At 47.1% G+C, this 21164-nt stretch overlaps 1 protein-coding gene across 1 annotated transcript in view; it reads right to left on the bottom strand.

Moving 5' to 3' along the window:
- DNAH8 (dynein axonemal heavy chain 8) overlaps positions 1 to 21164 on the bottom strand; it is a 567023-nt gene that overhangs the window by 206646 nt on the left and 339213 nt on the right. The window contains 3 exon segments of the mRNA XM_030557275.1: positions 1918 to 2058; positions 2149 to 2390; positions 17769 to 18015. Of these exon segments, the coding sequence (XP_030413135.1) occupies positions 1918 to 2058; positions 2149 to 2390; positions 17769 to 18015 (630 nt within the window).

Here is a 21164-nt window from a genome sequence, read left to right as displayed (position 1 = left end):
TAAGAGTAGGTTAGATAAATGTCTATTAGGGATGGTCTAGACAATATTTGGTCCTGCCATGAGGGCAGGGGACTGGACTCGATGACCTCTCGAGGTCCCTTCCAGTCCTGGAGTCTATGAGTCTATGAGATCCCAGTCCTAAACTGGAATGCCCTGAAATGATATTGAACCATAACCTATGAACTAAATTCTAAAGGAACTCTTTGCAGCTACAAAGCTCACCATATCTGCTATGAATTTGAACCTCAAGAATTAAACTCATGTCTGTATGTATGTATATTGATTTTAACCATTCTCTCTCTCTCATTTTTTAATAAATTTTAGTTTAGTTAATAAGAATTGGCTGTATGCGTTTATTTGGGTAAGATCTGAAACATTCATTAACCTGGGAGGTAATACGCCCGATCCTTTGTGTTTGGTAGAACCTTTTCTTTTCTATGATGAAACAAGATTTTCAGAAATCATCATATTTGACTTAGGTATCTGGATGGAGGCCTGAGGCTGGATCACTTTAAGGGAACTGTGTTGTCTGGACTTCTGAGTAACCAGTAAGGTATAAACAGAAGCTTTTTATCCTGGCTTGATAAATCTAAGTATTGGAATATCCACCAGCTTTTGGAGGATTGTCTGCCCCATTCTTTGCAGTTGACCCTAACTGGAACCCCAGTCACACGGGATAAAATCCCCAAAGCCTTTCCAGGTCTCCATTTAGTTCCATGAGTTCTAGCTTCTCCCGTGAACAAGGGGAACTCTCAGGTTTAGATGATCATAATGCTGAGCCAGATAGCAGGAAAGGTTATTTCCTCCACACATGTTTGAATCCATGGGGAAGAATGTAGTGACCACCACTGAGATCATTAGCCAGCATGTCAAACAAAGAGGATAAGCAGGCTAAAGCCAAGAGTGAATACCTTCCATCCAAAATTAAAACAGAATTTGATTTGCTGTCTTACTATATTCACCCTTCAAAGAAGTTAATAAATGGGAAACTCCTGATGCAAGAGAAGCTCATTTGGGAAATCTTGACATTCTAGAAGGATCCTAGAACCCAAAGATTTTCTGTTCATCCTCCCTATAGTTGATGCAGCAGTGGCAACCTTGGCAAAGGACTTGGTAATCCAAATGAAGAAAAATCATTGTTAAAGCAGAAGGAACAAAATTCCCCCCACTAAGCAAGCCTGGAGGGTAACTGAATTGGGGAGGCATCCTTCAGCTTTCCTCTTCATTTGTGAGGGTTTTTCTGTCATGTTGGATCTTAGCTCAGGAGAAGAGATGTTGCATGCAAGAGACCCGGGTACTCCAAAAAGAAAGAAAGACTTAAGATAAAAGTATTTTGACTCAGAACATTTAAAAGTTTTAATTTGCTGTGTAGTATGGTGCAACAAATGTAAATAATACTGACACTGCCAGCAGGCTGAATGAACAGAAACTTTTCCCAAAAGAGGGAGTGAAATTTACTTGGTCAATAGGTCTGGTCATACATGATGTAGACGCAGTGCAGAGGAAAACCCATTACTGGAATGGCAAGCATAGTTATAATATGGAAAACATTGTTCTAGAACAGTCTTGAGCATCTGAACTTATTGAAGATACAACTCTAACTGACAGAAGAAGCCAGTGTGGAGCTGCCAGGATATATTCCTTTGAAATGAACAGGAGTACTTGTGGCATCTTAGAGACTAACAAATTTATTTGAGCATAAGTTTTCATGGGCTACAGCCCATTTCATCGGATGCTGTAGCCCACGAAAAATTATGCTCAAATAAATTTGTTAGTCTCTAAGGTGCCACAAGTACTCCGTTCTTTTTGTGGATACAGACTAACATGGCTGCTACTCTGAAACCTCTCCTTTGAAATGGAATTGTATTGCCACTTTAATCAGTACTCAAGGAAGTGAATGTATTTAGATGGCAATACCTGCATAATGTAGTTACATTCTAAAAGCTCCATTTTTGGATTAAGGTTTAGTTTCATGTATGTATATGCTGCTTCAAAGTTTCTGTCATATAAATTCTGTAAAATATCAGCTTCTTGAGGCGTACGTTTCTTTAGCCATGCCTGCAAAATAAAAAAGCATAAAATTTGTCTACCTACAAAGTACAACAAAATAAAAATAAGTAATACCTTTCCCCTCAGTCTTAATCTTACTTGTAAAATTGGTCTCCAGCTGAGGGCAGAAGAACTGATATAGACCATGCCCATTCTAGAAACTGTTGCGGGAGAGGCATTCTCAATGTTGTGAACCTCAAATAACAGTTTACACGTAGGAGACATAGGAATTCTGTCACCATTAGCTAGAGTCAAAGTCTTGTTATCATCCAAAACAGAATTTAAATTCTCAATCCAAATTGCATCCACGGGGCCATCTAAAATCAGAAAGATATTCTCACCTGGAAACAATCGAAACAGAAATAATTCACATTTTTACATCAAAATGGTAGCAAAATATATTCAAAAGGAGGATATTTTAAATAGCTACACTATATGTATAAAAGTGTTACTCACTTATAGTAAAGGAACATTATTTACCCATACAGTAAATGGAATTCTTTGATGTGCTATCCATATGCATATTCCACTTATGATGTGCAGGCACTGTAGACCAGTCTTTTGGCCAGCAATACTTGTTATGGCCACACATATATGGCGAGTGTTCTCATGCCCCACACCAAGGGCATAGAAGAGCAGAATGGGTCAGTCACCACACAGTTTCCTCTCTGCTGCAGAATCCTAGTAATATAGAACTCCAAGGTAAAGGGAACAGAAGGCAGGTCGTGGAATATTAATATGGACAACACAACCTAAAAAACTCCAGTTACCCAGGTAAGTAACTTTCCTTTCTTTTTTGAGTGATTGTCCATATGCATATTCTACTTATGGTGAGGCTCAGAGTCTTAGGAGAATAGGGATTGTAACAGCCTTACCAAATACAGCATCCAATCTGGAGGTTTCAATGATTGCATAATGCATTGTAAACGTGTGAATAGAACCTCAGGTGATTGCTTTACATATGTGCATAATCAAAATATTCCTTACAGATGCTGCTGAGACTTCCTGAGCACTGGTGGAGTGAGTTCTGAGAGAAGCAGGAGGGTCCACTTTGGACACTTCAAAACCGGTTCTCACACAGCAATTTTATTCCTACTAGAAATGTCTGTCACAACTGTGATACATACAGGCTATTCTCCTCCTGTCTACATTTTCCAGACGCAATTCAAAGCTGTAGCACAGCTCGTGACAGCCATGCCCCCTTCTCCAGCCTGCTGCCAGATGATTCATTCCAAAGCTGTGTAAAAACCCACAGAATATGATTAGTAACATTAGGGGGTAGGGTATAGGGTATAGACTGAAGCAAAACTATCAAAACTATCAAAATTAAATACTGTCCTTTGGCTAGGAAGCCAGCCAGTGAGGGTAGAATTGTGGGAAATGCTGTTAGCAGAAAGAAAATTAATGGATAGGAAATTTTGTCATTCTGCAGCCCATCTCCCACAATTTTGATATGTATGAGATGTAGTGAGCAATGAAAAGAAGTAGGGAGGGATAAGAAAAACGGAATGAGATAGGAAAGACCCCCCGAGTTAATTGCCTAAAATGGCAATGCTATTACTAGACCACTGCCTGCAGCACCCTCATGCCAAAGGAGTCCTCTGCAGAGGATAGAAAGCCGACTGTACAGTGTGCAATAAAGATATAAACCAACAACCATGTTGCTGCCCTGAAGGTCTCTGTGGTGGAAGCACAAGCTCTTTCTTCCCACAAAGTTTCCATGGATCTTGTGAAGTGTGCCTTGATGTTGTCTGGAACATGAGCATCTGACACATTCTATGGCTCTATGATGCATGGCTTGATCCATTTAGCTACCAATTGTCACGGAGTGTGGGGGAGTCCGGTCCTGCACCCCTCTTCCTGGGACCCACAGTGACTCTTAGCCAGCCAGTAAAACAGAAGGTTTATTGGACAACAGGAACACAGGTTACAGCAGGGCTTGCAGGCACAGTCAGGACCCCTCCACCGAGTCCTTCTGGGCTTTCAGGGTGCTTGGATCCTAGCTAGGATACCCTGAATTCTGCCCATCCAGCCCCAAGCCCAAACTCAAACTGCTTCCCTCCTGCCACTCCCTTTCTTTGTCCCCTTCCCGGGCAAAGGTGTTGACCTTTCCCCTCCCTTACCTAGCTCAGGTTACAGGCCCTGGCATCATCCATCCCCTAAAGTCCTCCCCTGCTCTCCCACTCCCCACACAGACAGCCCCTACTCCATCACATCTCTCCCCCCTTCGAGACTGAACTGAGCAGGGTCACTCTGCCCAGTGACCTGGGGAAGTTCAGGGCCCCCTCTCCGGGACAACGCATCCGCTGTCAGGTTGGCACTTCCCTTCACATGAACCACGTCCATGTCATAGTCCTGCAGGAGCAGGCTCCACCTCAGGAGCTTGGCGTTGGCTCCTTTCATCTGGTGCAGCCAGGTCAGGGGAGAGTGGTCGGTGTACACCGTGAAGTGTCGCCCAAAGAGATATGGCTCTAGCTTCTTAAGGGTCCACACCATGGCCAGGCATTCCTTCTCGATGGCCGCGTAGCTTTGTTCCTGGGGTAGCAGCTTCTTACTCAGGTACACGATGGGGTGTCTCTCCCCCTTTTCATCCTCCTGCATTAACACCGCCCCCAGTCCCGTGTCTGAGGCATCGGTGAACACCATAACGGGTTTGTCAAAATCTGGGTTTGCCAGAACTGGGCCACTAGCCAGAGCCTCCTTCAGCGACCGGAAAGCCTCCTGGCACTGCTCAGTCCAGATCACCTTGTCTGGCTTCCCCTTTTTGCACAGTTCAGTGATGGGGCCGGCTATGGCACTAAAGTGGGGCACGAACCTTCGATAGTACCCCGCCATCCCAATAAAGGCCTGGACCTGCTTTTTGGTTTGGGGAGCAGGCCAGTCTCTGATCACCTCCACCTTGGCTGGTTCTGGCTTCAGGCAGCCGCTCCCCACCCGATGGCCCAGGTAAGATACTTCAGCCATCCCCACCTTGCACTTCTCAGCCTTTACTGTTAACCCAGCCTTTCGGAGTCGGTCCAGGACTTGTTTAACCTGGGACATGTGGTCCTCCCAGGTCTGGCTGAAGACGCAGATGTCGTCAATATACGCCACGGCAAAACTCTCCATCCCCCGCAGTAGCTGATCCACCAGGCGCTGGAAGGTGGCCGGCGCTCCCTTGAGGCCGAAGGGCAGGGTCAGAAACTCATAGAGCCCCAGAGGGGTGATAAAGGCCGATTTCAGCCTGGCATCTGTGTCCAGCGGCACTTGCCAGTAGCCTTTGGTAAGATCCATAGTGGTGAGGTACCGAGCACCTCCCAGCTTGTCTAGGAGCTCGTCAGGCCTGGGCATAGGGTAGGCACCAGATACGGTGATGGCATTGAGCTTTCGATAGTCCACACAGAACCGGATTGACCCATCCTTCTTGGGGACCAGCACCACTGGCGAGGCCCAAGGGCTGGAAGACGGCTGGATCACCCCCAAAGCCAGCATGTCCCTGACCTCTCTTTCAAGATCCTGGGCAGTTTTACCAGTGACCCGAAAAGGGGAGCATCTTATAGGGGGATGTGACCCGGTCTCCACCCGGTGGACAGTCAAATTAGTGCGTCCAGGCTGGTTGGAAAACAGCTGTCGGTATAGATGCAGCACCCTCCTGATCTCAGCGTGCTGGCCCGGGGTCAGTTGATCAGAGAGGGGAATCGCCTCCAGGGGGGAACCAGCTTTTGTCCCAGGGAATAGATCTACTAAGGGGTCATCTCCCTGCCCCTCCCAATGTCCACACACGGCCAACACCACATTCCCCCTGTCATAGTATGGTTTCATCATGTTCACATGGTACACCCGACGGTGATGTGCCCGGTTTGACAGCTCCACCACATAGTTTACCTCATTCAGTTACTTGATAACCTTGAAGGGCCCTTCCCAGGCGGCCTGGAGTTTGTTTCTCCTCACGGGGGATGAGAACCATCACCTGATCCCCGGTGGCAAAGGCACGGGCTCGTGCCGTGCAGTCATACCAGACCTTCTGCCTCCTCTGGGCTCGGGCCAGATTCTCCCTGGCCAGGCCCATGAGCTCGGCCAGTCTTTCCCGGAAAGTCAGGACATACTCCACCACTGACTCTCCCTCGGGAGCGGCCTTCCCCTCCCATTCGTCCCTCATCAGGTCTAGGGGCCCCCTTACCCGCCTTCCATACAACAGTTCGAAAGGTGAAAACCCGGTAGATTCCTGGGGTACCTCCCTGTACGCGAACAGCAGGTGAGGTAAGTACTTGTCCCAATCCTGCGGGTGCTGGTTCATAAATGTTTTTAGCATCATCTTCAGCGTCTCGTTGAACCTTTCTACCAGCCCGTTGGACTGGGGGTGATACGCTGAGGCCCAGTTGTGCTGGACCCCACATTTCTGCTATAAAGACCGGAGCAGGGCCGACATGAAGTTGGACCCCTGGTCCGTTAAGACCTCCTTGGGGAACCCCACCTAGCTGAAAATTGTCAGCAGCGCATCTGCCACTGTGTCTGCTTCAATAGAGGACAAGGCCACCGCCTCGGGGTAGCGAGTGGCAAAATCCACCACCACCAGGATGTATTTCTTCCCTGACCGGGTCGTCTTGCTGAGGGGTCCCACTATGTCCATGGCCACCTTCTGGAAAGGTTCCTCTATGATGGGTAAAGGCCTCAAAGCCGCTTTCCCCTTGTCCTGGGCCTTCCCCACCCTCTGGCAAGGGTCACAGGATTGGCAGTACTGTCGGACATGGGTAAAGACCCCAGGCCAGTAAAAGTTCTGTAGTAGTCTCTGCCTGGTGCGCCGGATTCCCTGGTGCCCTGCGAGAGGGATGTCATGGGCCAGGTACAACAGCTTGTGACGGAACTTCTGGGGAACCACCAGCTGCCTCCTGATCCCCCATGACTCTACTTCCCCTAGGGGAGCCCATTCTCGGTACAGGAACCCCTTCTCCCACAGGAACCTCTCCTTGCAACCTCTCATCATGGTCTGTACCGCACTAAGGTCAGCCCGGTCCCTGAGCTTCCGCAAGGAGGGATCTTTCTGCAACTCGGCCTGGAACTCAGCAGCTGGGACAGGGATGGGGACCGGCTCTCTCTTGCTGGCGGGGTCTGAGGCTGCAGCCTCTCTGAACCGTGCCCCTGTGCGTTCCCCGCTCCCTGGGTTAGGGTCCTGCACCTCGGGTCGAGTACCTTCCCCGTTGTCGGGGTGCAGTGCCCTTTGCCGACTCTGACTACGAGTCACGACCAGGGCACTCTGGGTGTTACTAGGCCAGTCCTCGAGGTCCCCTCCCATTAACACGTCAGTGGGCAAATATTGGTGTACTCCCACATCCTTGGGGTCCTCCTTGGTCCCCCATTTCAGGTGTACCCTTGCCACGGGTACCCTGAATGGGGTCCCGCCCACGCCCATCAGGGTCAGGTAGGTGTCGGGCACCATCCGATCTGAGGCCACCACCTCGGGCCGGGCCAGCGTCACCTCTGCGCCCGTGTCCCAGTACCCAGTGACCTTCCTCCCATCTACTTCCAGGGAAACAATGCACTCTTTCCGGAGGGGCAGCCCCGCGCCCACCTGGCAAACCAAAAACCCGGAGCCTGGAGCATCCACAGGTGGTATGTTGCCAGCCCCCCTTTCCTGGGAATGTAGCCCCTCCTCCGATTGGGTTTTTACCCAGTCCACCCTCTGCGGGTTGGGTCTGCTTGGTCTGTCCCTGAGCTTGGGGCACTGGGCCCGTATGTGACCTCGTTGGCCACAGTGATAGCAGCCCATGTCTCGTGGGTCCCCTTGAGTGGGTCGGAGGGACCTGACGCTGGATGTTCCCCTTTTGGGGGGGTTCTCCATAGGCCCCCTTTGGGAGATCCCATGATGACTCTCTCTCTGCGTTGAGGCAGGCCTGCTCCTTCGAGACTCCTCCCTGCCATCCCCTGCCCGACTGTCCACAAATTGGTCGGCCAGCTGGCCTGCATGCTGTGGGTTCTCCGGCTTCTGGTCCATCAACCACAGCCTCAGGTCGGACGGGCACTGCTTGTACAGGTGCTCCAGTATGAATAGGTCAAGCAGGTCCTCTTTAGTTTGGGCCCCAGCTGTCCACTTGCGGGCATACCCCTGCGCCCGGTTGACCAGTTGTAGGTATGTGACCTCACGGGTTTTACGCTGGCTCCGGAACTTTTTCCGGTACCTCTTAAGAGTCAGCCCAAACTCGCGGAGCAGGGCCTGTGTGAACAGTTCGTAGTCCCCTGCCTCCGCCCCTTTCAGTCGGCTGTACACCTCCACGGCTGCGGAGTCCAGTAAAGGGGTGAGAACTGCGATCCTGTCTGCAGGGTCAACCCTGTGCAGCTCGCAGGCATTCTCAAAGGCCGTCAGGAAGGTATCTATGTCCTCCCCCTCCTTATGCCGGGGCAGCAAGTGCTTATCAAAGCTCTTTGTAGGCTTGGGTCCCCCCTCACTCACTGCAGCCGGGGCCTCACTTCTCCTCAGCTGGGCCAGATCCAGCTCATGTTTATGCTGTTTCTCCTTCTCCTCCCGCTCATGTTTACGCTGGTTCTCCTTCTCCTCCCACTCATGTTTACGCTGGTTCTCCTTCTCCTCCCGCTCATGTTTACGCTGGTTCTCCTTCTCCTCCCGCTCACGCTGGCGCTGGTTCTCCTTCTCCTCCCACTCACGCTGGCGCTGGTTCTCCTCATGTTTATGCTGGTTCGCCTTCTCCTCCAGCTCTTGCCTCTTAAACTCGAGCTCCTCCCGTTTCAGCTCCCTTTCATATTCCAGCCGCATCCGCTCCACGGATGCCGAGCGTTGCCGGGAGGATCCCCTGCTGAGGGGTGAGCTTCGCCGGGAGGATCCCCTGCTGGCCGGGGATGTCACGGTGCCGTCGGTATTCACTGGGCTCCTCCCCACCCTTCCCCTAGGCCTAGGAAGGGGGGGTCTCGGGAAGCCCTCGTCCACCGGCTGACCACTCCCAGCGGGGACAAAGGTGCCTGCGCTGCATCTGCCCGGCTGCTTCCCTCAGAGACAGGGCTCCGTTCATTCATGCGGTCTCCCTGCTCCAGCTGGGCAATCAGCTGGTCCTTGGTGCGTCTCCCCGGGCGCAGCCCCCTCTGCTTGCATAGCTCCAGCAGGTCGCACTTGCGCCGCCTGGCATACATCTTCCTGCTTGCCACTCACAGGCCGGGGTGCTCGCCGCTCCCCACGGTTTCCAGGGAGACCCCTAGTGCACCAGCCCTTCGTGAGGTCACCACCTCTCTGCCAGGGTCGAGCTGCAGACTCCTCCGCCCCTGGGACAGCTCGCTGCAATCCCCCGGGGGACCCTGTTACTGCAAAGTCCTTCTCACTGGGCACACACTCCCAGGGGTTAACCACCCCTTCGTTTTACTGCTTCCCAGTCACTTACTGCAGGAAGCGCCGTCCACGGGGTGCAGTATCTCCCGCCGCTGCCACCAGTTGTCACGGAGTGTGGGGGAGTCCGGTCCTGCACCCCTCTTCCTGGGACCCACAGTGACTCTTAGCCAGCCAGTAAAACAGAAGGTTTATTGGACAACAGGAACACAGGTTACAGCAGGGCTTGCAGGCACAGTCAGGACCCCTCCACCGAGTCCTTCTGGGCTTTCAGGGTGCTTGGATCCTAGCTAGGATACCCTGAATTCCGCCCATCCAGCCCCAAGCCCAAACTCAAACTGCTTCCCTCCTGCCACTCCCTTTCTTTGTCCCCTTCCCGGGCAAAGGTGTTGACCTTTCCCCTCCCTTACCTAGCTCAGGTTACAGGCCCTGGCATCGTCCATCCCCTAAAGTCCTCCCCTGCTCTCCCACTCCCCACACAGACAGCCCCTTCTCCATCACACCAATATTTTAGATAACCTGGGCCCTTAGCACTTTAGATGAAAGAGGACAAAAAAGGAGACCAATTTTCTGATCAATTAAGTGCACTTGATATAGATCTTTAATGCTCTTCAAACTTCTAAAGTGTGCCACAGCTTTTCTGTCAGGTGCTATGGCTTTGAACAGAATGAAGGGAGGACAATCTCCTGTGAGGCACTGAATGGTGAATTAATCTTAGGCAAGCACAATCCTCGGATTCTTAGTATCACCTTGTTGTCATGGAACACACAGTGGGATTCCTGCATGGATAAAGCTGCCAGTTCAGAAACTCGTCTAGCAGGTCTGAGGGTGACCAGAAAACAATTTTTGATGGATAGGCAGAATGGAGATATTGATGTCATAGGCTCAAAATGGTTAGGGCTTTTAACAGCAATGATAGGTCCCACTTAGGAAAGAAAGATCTAACCACAGGTTTAGCCAGTCTGACTGCTCTGAGACATCTGGATACTCAAGGCTCTCTGTCAAGGAAACAGAAGAATCCTGCAAATAGGACACTACTTGTAGCTGACATCTGGCGCTATGAAGCTGGGCTGAAGACCCTGGTCTGTGCCTTCCCTGAAGAAAGTAAAGGGGAAAAAAGGGGATAGCAGGATCCTTAGCAATTTTGTTGTGTTCTTGATACTATTAGTTAACTTAGCCCAGATGGAGGAGTAGGCCTGACATTGACCTTTGGTATGACTGTGAATTTCAGGGAGAAGAGTACTAGTGGAGGTACAGAGAGAAGCATATCCCAATGATGCTTGATGGTAACATACCATAACCAGCCCCGCATACACCAAAGATGTAGTCTGATATGTGTGCTCTTACAGCTTGCATACCTGCTTATTCATTTTCTCTTCCCAGAGGTTTCACATTCTTCTCTGTTCATATCCCGGACGGATAAGTGCAGAAGGTCAGCTATCTCAGTTGAGGATTTAGAATGCTGGTACTTGCCTTTAGGCTTGTCCTCTACCACCTACTCAGGCTGGATTTGGATTATGGATGCAAACTTTTTGCACCAGGGTTCAAACATTTCTGGAGGGAAAAACTTTTGCTTCGTATCTTTTTCTTGGCGTGCTCAGAGCCTGAACCTGAGAACTCCCCTTCCTCAGTGGAGGAGGAGGTGTTTGAGTCAGAGGACTCAGGTTATTTTATACCTTTTAGCACACAAGAAGCACAGGGTCAGACCAATGATCCATCTTGACTAGTATGCTGTCTTCCGACAGTGGCCATTGCCAGGTGCTTCAGAGGGAATGAACAGAACAAGCGATCATCAAGTGATCCATCCCCTGTCCTCCAGTCCCAGTTTCTGGCAATCAGAGGCTAGGGATATCCAAAGCAGGGGGTTGCATCTCTGACCAGCTTGACTAATAGCCATTGATGGACCTTTCCTCCAGGAACTTATCTAATTCTTTTATGAACCCCATTATACTTTTGGCCTTTACATCACTTGGCAATGAGTTCTACAGGTTGACTACGCATTGTGTGAAGTACTTCCTTTTGTTTGTTTTAAACTGCTGCCTATTAATTTCATTGGTTGACCCCTAGTTCTTGTGTTATGTGAAAGAGTAAATGACAGTTTCTTATCACTTTCTCCACACAATTCATGATTTTATAGACCTCTATCATATTCCCTCTTAGGTGTCTCTTTTCCAAGCTGAAAAGTCCCAGTCTTTTTCATCTCTCCTCATATGGAATCTGTTCCATATCTTTAATCATTTTGTTGCCCTTCTCCATATCTTTTTAAATTCTAATATATCTTTTTTGAGATGAGGTGACTAGAACTGCATGCAGTATTCAAGGTGTGGGCAAACCCTGGATTTATATAGTAGCATTATGATATTTTCTGCATTATTATCTATCCCTTTCCTAATGATCACTAACATTCTGTTAGCTTTTCTGACTGCCACTGCACACTCAGTGGATGTTTTCAGCTAACTATACACAATGACTCCAAGATTTCCTTTTTTGAGTGGTAACAGCTAATTTAGATCCATCATTTTGTATTTATAGTTGGGATTACATTTTCCAAATGCATTACATTGCATTTATCATCACTGAATTTCATCTGCCATTTTGTTGCCCAGTCATCCATTTTTGTGAGATCCCTTTGTAACGCTTTGCAGTCAGGTTTGGACTTCACTATCTTGAGTAATTTTGCAACATCTGCAAATTTTGCTACCTCACTATTTACCCCTTTTTCCAGATCATTTATGAATATGTTAAACAGCATTAGTCCCAGTACAGATACCTGGGGGACACCACTATTTATCTCTCTCCATTCTGAAAACTATTTACTTCTGCCCTTTTTGTCCTGTCTTTTAACCAGTTACTAATCCATGAAAGGACCTTTCCTCTTATCCCATGACAGCTTACTTTGCTTAAGAGCTTCTGGTGAGGGACCTTGTCAAAAGCTTTCTGAAAGTTCAAGTCCACTATATCCACTGGATCACCCTTGTCCACATGCTTCTTGACCCCCTCAGAGAACTCTAATAGTTTGGTGAAGAATGATTTCCCTTTACAAAAGCCGTGTTGACTCTTCCCCAACATATCATGTTGATGCATGTGTCTGATAATTCTGTTTTTTTCTATAGTTTCAACTAATTTGCCTGGTACTGAAATTAGGCTCACTGGTCTGTAATTTCCAGGATCACTTCCGGAGATTTTTTCAAAAATTAGTGTCACATTAGCTATCTGCCAGTCATATAGTACACAAACTGATAATTTGCAGTCCCAAACTGTAAACTGGCCGACTAATAAGATTTTTGACTAAAGAAATCTCATTGCTTTGGCTCCCAGTCTTTTGGCGTGGTTTTGAATTGTTGCCTGGGATTCTTATTTGCAGCTATCACCACAAGGGAACCATGCACCAGGTAGGAATAAAAGAGTTCATCTCTCTTAGAGGGAATGTGATATGTGTCTCGTTTTCAGGACACTGAAGCTGCAGAAGTGGGAATCTGCCAAAGAATTTTTGCAGAGTCTATAATGGTCTCATGAAACAGAGATGGTCCAGCCCCCTTTAAGGGTAGTAGAAATAGTGGTACCGGAGCATGTGCTGAAGGCTTCAGTACCAGAGCAGCAGAAGTAGATAGCAGCAGAGCTGGAGTTACAGTAGCTGGTAACAAGCTTGGTGAGAAGGAAACATGAGATGACATTGTATTAGACACTGTTTTCGCCTGGTGTTTCAGTGTTGAGGCCACATGGGGCAGCAAAATCTCTCTTGAGGTGGAACAGTGCATTTGAAGCCATTTTCTTTTCTGAGGAGAGTCTAATTGGAGAGCTGCCTCTCATTTTCTTACCATGCCCCTTCTTAACAGCAGGAACACTATCAGTCTTTCTCAGATTCTGGGCTAAAGAAGCAGCTGATGGGATTTCAGATGTTGTAGACCTCTTGTTCACTCGTGCACTCCTATAACTTATCAGGTCATAAATAGAGGGGTCAAAGGACCCCATGCTCTGAAGATGGTTTCATGGATCTGCCCATTAAAAATATTTGGAGATGAGCCTCCCTAGATTTTCAGTTCCTATGAGTAAAGTGCCTATAAATTGTACAGTTGTCATGGATGTGCAATTCTCCCAAACAAAATAAGCACTTTAGATGCCCACTATTCGAAAGCATTTCTTATAACTGAGAGACTTAAAAGAGGTCATCTCAGTATCAAGAGTAACGATAATTTCCTGGTAAAATATAAACCTAGGTTAAATACAAACAACATACCAAATGGGCAACACGCTAACTACTACTGACTATAAAATTTCTATACAAAGATAGAGAAAAAGATACAGGAGTTCACTGAAGCCACAGACTGAGCTGCTTTGTCTTGAAGCCAGGAGGCGGTGAGAATACCTGAATAGTGGTTGGCCTGCTCTGACCTTTTATGTTCTCAGTGTGGAGCAACAGGAAACTCAGAGTGGATGCTCAGCCACAAAGGGCACTCATGGCCATAAAGACTCCAATGTCAGATGTATGAGATGCATGCACCCCCTAAGTTGATATGCATATTGACAATCAGTAAAAGGAGAACTCTTGTCTTCTAGTAGCATTGACTTGATAAAGCCCCACTGTAGGAGTTGAATACCTAGCCAGGGAACCAATTCTGAAGCAGTAGCTGGCAGTGGGGGGGTAGATGCCTGTCTCCTAAACCCACATCCCAAGGCAATTATAAATAACTCACACTTTTAACTGTTTCTCTCTGCCTCTTGCAGCCCAATAGAGTTGGGCTCTGAAGTTAAAGGGAAGGAAAAGCAAGGGTCAGTGTGGCTTCTCAAAGGAATACAATCAGCAAACAAGAGTTACTGTAAGTAAGAAACTTCATTCTCTTCCACCTGGCACTGCATCCACAGTTCCACTATAGCAGACTGGATGGCACTGAACTTGGCTGAGAAGCAGAGCTGGCTCTGGCTTTTTTGCCGCCCCAAGCAAAACAAAAAACCAAAAAAAAATAAAAAACCTGCACGGGGGCCAGAGCAGCAAAGGAGTGGGGGGGGGGGGAACAAACCTGCCTGCCGAAGCAGCAAAAGGAAAGGGGGTGCAAAACAAATCGCCCGGCCAGCCGGAGCAGCGAAGGGGGGGGTGAAACCTGCCGGCCAGTCAGAGCGACGGGGGGGTGCGCATGAAACAAACCGTCTGGCTGGAGCAGCGAAGGGAAGAAAAAACAAAAAACAAAAAAAATACTTGTCTAAGCAGAGTCAGGATGAGCGCTACCCTGACATCTGGTGGTGAATTGTAGGGAATGTGGAAAGAATTCCAAGAATTTCAAAGAATGGGGAAAGATTTGCATTGGCATCCGCCCTCCACTTAGCATAAGCCCACAGCAGACTGGGATGGTTATTTTAACAGCTCTGGGATCCCCAATTTCTTTGTTATTGGGGCAGGAAAAAAAAGATTGTCACCCTGATTGTGTGAATGGGGAGCAGTGGGACTGCTTTGTGACAGAGATGACTCTATCTCAGTTGGGTGGTACTTGCTAAACCTGGGACATGGGTTCCAAAACCCCATGAAGGGAGAGAGGTTGAGGACTGGTGTGTGTACCTGATGGTATGGGCCCCTTGTGAGGGCCTGGAACACCCATTGCACATCCTCCTCTCTCCACTGTGGAATGTCAGAGGTGATTTTTTTATTCCCTTAAGAATCCAGATACAGGTTACTGAGCTGAACTCACTTTTGGCTAATGATGCACTAGCACTGGGGCTCCCCTACTATGAGCTGAAATCACTAAAGAGCTGAAATTACTGAGCTGAGAGCACTGAGTACTGTGCTAACTAGTGGGGGAGCTTGAAGCTATACTGTGGAACAGAGCAGCTGGTGGAGTGGAGCAGTTTGTGGGGACGGCTGGAGCGGATCACGGGACAGCTGGTGGAGCAGAGCGACTGGCAGAGCGGAGTAGCTGTGGGACGGGTGGAGCGGCCCACAGAGCGAGCGGAGCCGAGCAGTTTGTAGGGACAACTGGAGCAGCTCACGGGACAGCTGGTGGAGCAGAGTGGAGCAGCTGGTAAAGCGGAGCAGTTCGTGGAGAAGGCGGGAGCAGAACCCATGGAGAGGCAGGGCAGTTGGCCCTGGACCACGTAAGGTGCCCCCTTCTACTCAGGCTGGGGGGAGGGACCTCTGCAAATAGACTCTCGAACTTTGGGGCTGCACTGACCCAGGACAGAGACTTTTGGATTGTGGGACTTTTGGGACTGTTGGTGATTTGGGGGTTGCTGGACTCAAGAGCCCAGGAAAGAGGACATAGCCCAATTTCCTGGGGTGGGTCTTTGTTCACGGTTTGGTCTATGGACTCTAGCTGAGATGTTTTCCCAATTTAGTGTTTGTTGTTTATCTCATGTATTAAACCTTTTCTGCTACACTGAGACTCTGTGCTTGCGAGAGGGGAAGCATTGCCTCTTTGAGGCGCCTAGGGGTGTGTGTAAGATTTTCCCAGGTCACTGGGTGGGGGCTCGAGCTGGTTTGGCATTGGGTTATTGAAACAGAACCCCTGGATACTGAACCCGGCCCTTGTTGCTGCCAACTCAGAGGGGCAGAAGGGTTACACTTGTGGGGCAGCAGGTGCAGGGGGACTCCCAACCCTGCAGACCCCGGGCAGCGGAGTGAACACTCCAGCTAGCTGGGGTTGGGGGAGAAGGGAGGCAGCCAGGGCTTCCTTAAGGGGGCGCTCACCTTGCGGCCCCTCCCGCCGCACCACCTGCCAGGAGGGCTCCGCGCCGCTCCGGTGGGCGGGCAAGGAGGGAAGAGGCTGCCATGCCGGGCTTGCTGCAGACCTGGCACCGCTCCCAGCAGCTCCCCTCCTCCGCCCCCTACAGGGTGGCAGGAGCAGCAAACCAAAAAGAAAAAAAGCTGCAGGGGCGGCGGAAGCGGCGAAGTGCCAAAAAAATAAAATAAATAAAATAAAAGGATTGGGCAGAATATCGCCCCTTGGAATCTGCACCAAGCACCAACTTGCTCGGCTGGTGCCTGGAGCTGGCCCTGCTGAGAAGCACAGCTACTGTAAATCAACAGCGATTTAAACACCTTTCTCCCGAAACCAAGTATCTGCCTTCATACAATATCCTAAACAGTTCTAAAGGCCAAAATTTTCAAACGTGGGTGCCTAAAATAAGGAAACATCTACATTTAGGCAGCTAAATAAAAGTGGCCTGGTTTTTATAGCTGTGGATTACTCGCAGCTTCCGCTTCAGTCAACAAGAGCTGTGGGTGCTCAGGAACTCTAAAAAATCGGAGCACTTTTATTTAGGTGAATATATATGGATGTAGGTGCCTAATTTTAGGCACCCAAGCTTGAAAATGTTGGCTTGTATTTCTGTCTTTGATATTACTGTTAATTCCAAATTCTAAAACGAAAGTTGCAGAAACTAAGATTCACTTCCTCTGCCAAAAATATTTAATTTCAGTTATAGATCAAAAAACATATTATTAGGAATAGCAGTTTTGCAACCACAGACCCTATTAAAGCAACTAACATTAAAATAGAAAGTACATTATTTTAAAGCCACTAAAACTAATCCATACAAATCTTGATTATAATTTTACAAAAGCAAAGCATAATTCATATTAACAGTGCTCAACTGGAAAATTGAAGTGATTAGGCCTCTGAAGCCAATAATAATTGGAGATATACCAATCTCCTAGAACTGGAAGGGACCAAGGTCATCAAGTTCAGCCCTCTGTCTTCACTAGCAGGACCAAGTACTGATTTTTACCCTAGATCCCTATGTGGCCCTTTCAAGGATTGAACTTCCAATCCTGGATTTAGCAGGCCAATGCTCAAACCACTGAACTATCCCTCCACTCTGATAGTGCCCTTGTCATGACTCTGCTCACTCATTCCTACGGCAACAGGGCTGCAAAAGGACTCTCTGCTGCTGCAGGAGCCATTCAGCAGCAGAGTGGCCTCTCCTACAGCCAGTGGGCTCATCCTCTACCTCCTCACACAGCCAGCTGGAGGCCTCTGCTCTGTTATCCCAGCCTTTGCATGGATCTCATGTATCTCACGCTGGGAGACAAGGAAGGGATTTGGATAATGCAGAGCTTCGGATAATAGGGTTTCGGATAAACAGGAGTATGCAGTATATAAAAAGGAGAGGTCCTGGGAGTTAGTTGGGAATGAACAGAGCTGCAGTCACTTTTCCAGTCTCCAGATAGGTTTGGTAACTATAGCCTTCCTTTCTGTGTTGTGCTTTATTAATATTTATTAGATCAAAGATTGCTAGTCAAAGATTCATTCAGCCAGATTATTTGACCTCTTATTAATAACAGACCTGAACTCAAATCCCTCATCATAACTATATTTCTTCATTCAAGAGAGAGTATGTTACCACATTTTCAAATAGATACTTTTTTAGAACAGCACATATGAGATACTCTGATTACAACATATATAATATATTTGCATACCCTTTTTAGCTTTTAGTGTTTTCCTCCACAGTGTAGAAAAGATTCCATCTGTCCAGTCATTAGTTGCAGTATCGAGTTTGCCAAACATTTGAGGAGCAGTAATAGCTTTTGGGTTCATACGCATTTCTCTATGAGGACACCCACACTCTGTCATTGACTTCATCAACATAGTTATAACTGTTGTTTTTCCAGATCCACTGGGTCCAAGTATCATCAACCCATGGCGTACCTTATAAGTTTCATATAACTAACAAGAAAAAAGTGAACAATTTTGAAAAATATCATGCCTATTTAAAAAAGCTATTTTTCTCAGATTTAATCATATGAGCCATAGACAATATTTATAGAATTACATTTAAAGAGAAGACACCTATTTGATAGTAATTAGAAAGCTTTACAGATGAAGTACAAACTTTAAAATTACAATGCTTCAAATATATTCGTAATTGCTACTCTTTGTATACTGCTACTGATTAACCTGTAGCTCTAAACTGATGAAAACCAAATGTGTTTATTGTGAAACTTAGTTTCTTGAGGGGATTCCTGTCTGACCTCTTCAGAGCAGCTTAAAAATAATTTTATTATAACATATTTTTAAAAGATGTTTCATGCTATTCACAGACAAAAAGGAATGCTAATACAAATAAGGTATAACAAGACAATGGTTACCCATTGCAGTTCTAAATAATGTGAAGTACACATAAACAAAGAATACCTCCAGTTTTTTGTATTCTGGTGATCATGGGTTTTGGATAAACAGGAGTATGCAGTATATAAAAAGGAGAGGTCCTGGGAGTTAGTTGGGAATGAACAGAGCTGCAGTCACTTTTCCAGTCTCCAGATAGGTTTGGTAACTATAGCCTTCCTTTCTGTGTTGTGCTTTATTAATATTTATTAGATCAAAGATTGCTAGTCAAAGATTCATTCAGCCAGATTATTTGACCTCTTATTAATAACAGACCTGAACTCAAATCCCTCATCATAATTACCCCAATTTCTGTTATCACAGGGAGATTTCAATGTCCAAAACAGCTGGATTTAACCTAAGGCTCCCCCCCTGCCCCGCCTAGGTTTGGATATACCACATGATGGTAATACTAGCCTTTATATCAACAATATTAATTCAATACTTGTTTACCTTTCAATATTCTGTGTGGGGTAGCATTCATTGCTTGAGACTTAATTTTATCCCTAATTCTTTAAAATAGGACAATGTGTCATCCATCTTGGAACTAAAATAAGACTCTTTTAAAGACCTAGCCAAAATACTGGCCTGAACTTCAGGGCCAAAGGTCAACTAAATAGCCAGTAAAGGTATTTTATCATAGTCATAGTCACATTGTAAATACTATGTATAAGAATTACTTATTCTATAATTTACTTTCAAGTGGCAGCATCTCTCACAATTTATTATGAATGGGCTATCCCTTTTCCCTGCGGAATTTGGCAGTGGTACAATTTTGCTTCCAAGGGTTCTTGGAGAGTTATTCCCAAGCTGTAGAGATAGTCATATAGCTGTCAGTTAAGAACATTATTCACTTTAAAATTGAATTAACTTTTACCTACATACATAATTCATACTCCAAAAAAAAGAATCAATTACCAAGGTAGACTTAATCATGGGGGATGTTACCACTAGAGAGGAAATTATTGGGTAAGAAACTTTCCACTCTAGCACATAGTATCCCCCACAGTCTGTGACAAATAAAAAGAAGTGAGCAGTGAATTATATGAGTTGAGAAGGAAAGAGACATTTTGGATATCCAGAGCCCATGGCATATTGGGTAAAAGAAGGCAAAGAAGGAGCCCAATCTTCTTTTCAAGATGGTGTGCTGGAGACAGATCTTTAGTGGTCTAAGAACACCTAGATTATGCAATAGCTTTCTGTACAATGCTGTGGCTTTTAGATAAAATAAGGGAAGGTCATCCTGACCTCCTGACAGGCATGGAAAGATGTATTCACTTTTGGCAAGAAAGATCTTGGGTCTTATCCCGTTATCATAGAACACATAATGAGGTTCCTGCATGGATAAAGCTGCCAATTCCTAAACTCATCTAGTAGGCATGATAGCAACCAAGAAATAGTTGTAGGTCTCATTCAGAAAAGACTAGTCTGACTGGAAACCACCACTGAACAGACACAGGGGTCAGAACTCTTGCAAGCTTCGTCATGCATCCGACGAAGTGAGTATTCACTCACGAAAGCTCATGCTCCAATACATCTGTTAGTCAATAAGGTGCCACAGGACTCTTTGCTGCTTTTGCAGATCCAGACTAACACAGCTACCCTCTGATACCTACAAGCTGAGAGAGATGGATTCTTCAACAACAGGGGATGAAGTCTTTGGGAACTGAATATAGTTGAGAAACCAGATAAGGTAAAGGCAGCAAAGAGTCCAGTGGCACTTTATAGAGTGAAGTCTGGTCTACACTATGCGTTTAAACCGAATTTAGCAGCATTAAACCAAATTAACCCTGCACCCGTCCACACAAAGAAGCCCTCTATATCGATATAAAGGGCTCTTCAAACCGATTTCTGTACTCCTCCCCGATGAGGGGGGTAGCACTGAAATCGGTATTGCCATATCGGATTAGGGTTAGTGTGGCCACAATTCGACGGTATTGGCCTCCGGGCGGTATCCCACAGTGCACCATTGTGACCGCTCTGGAAAGCAATCTGAACTCGGATGCACTGGCCAGGTAGACAGGAAAAGCCCCACAAACTTTTGATTTTCATTTCCTGTTTGCCCAGCATGGAGCTCTGATCAGCAAGGGTGGCGATACAGTCCCAAATCCAAAAAGAGCTCCAGCGTGGACAGTACGGGAGATACTAGATCTGATCGCTGTATGGAGAGACAAATCTGTTCTATCAGAGCTTCATTACAGAAGACGAAATGACAAAGCATTTGAAAAAATCTCCAGACTATGATAGACCGAGGCCACAGCAGGGACTCAGCACAGTGCTGCGTGACAAGCATAACGGAAAGCCAAAGAATCAAATGGACACTCATGGAGGGAGGGAGGGGGTACTGAGAACTCCAGCTATCCCACAGTCCCCAAAAAGTATTTGCATTCTTCACTGAGCTCCCAATGCCTGAAGGGTCAAAAACATTTCCCGGGTGTTTCAGGGTGTATGTCATCAATTTACACCCTTCTCCTCCCCCCGAAAGATAAAGGAAAAAAATCATTTCTCGCCTTTTTTCAATGTCACCCTATATCTACTGCATGCTGCTGGTAGACGGATGCTGCAGCGCTGAACACCAGCATCCCCTTCCCGGTGGCAGATGGTGCAAAATGACTGGTAGCCATCGTCATCATCAGCCCATGAGTGCTCCGGGCTGGCCTCGGTGAGGTCGGCTGGGGGCACCTGGGTAAAAATGGGAATGACTCCTTGTA

Source organism: Gopherus evgoodei, chromosome 3 (genome assembly GCF_007399415.2).
Source record: "Gopherus evgoodei ecotype Sinaloan lineage chromosome 3, rGopEvg1_v1.p, whole genome shotgun sequence".
Lineage (NCBI taxonomy): Eukaryota > Metazoa > Chordata > Testudines > Testudinidae > Gopherus > Gopherus evgoodei.
This window is presented reverse-complemented; position numbering and strand designations above follow the sequence as displayed.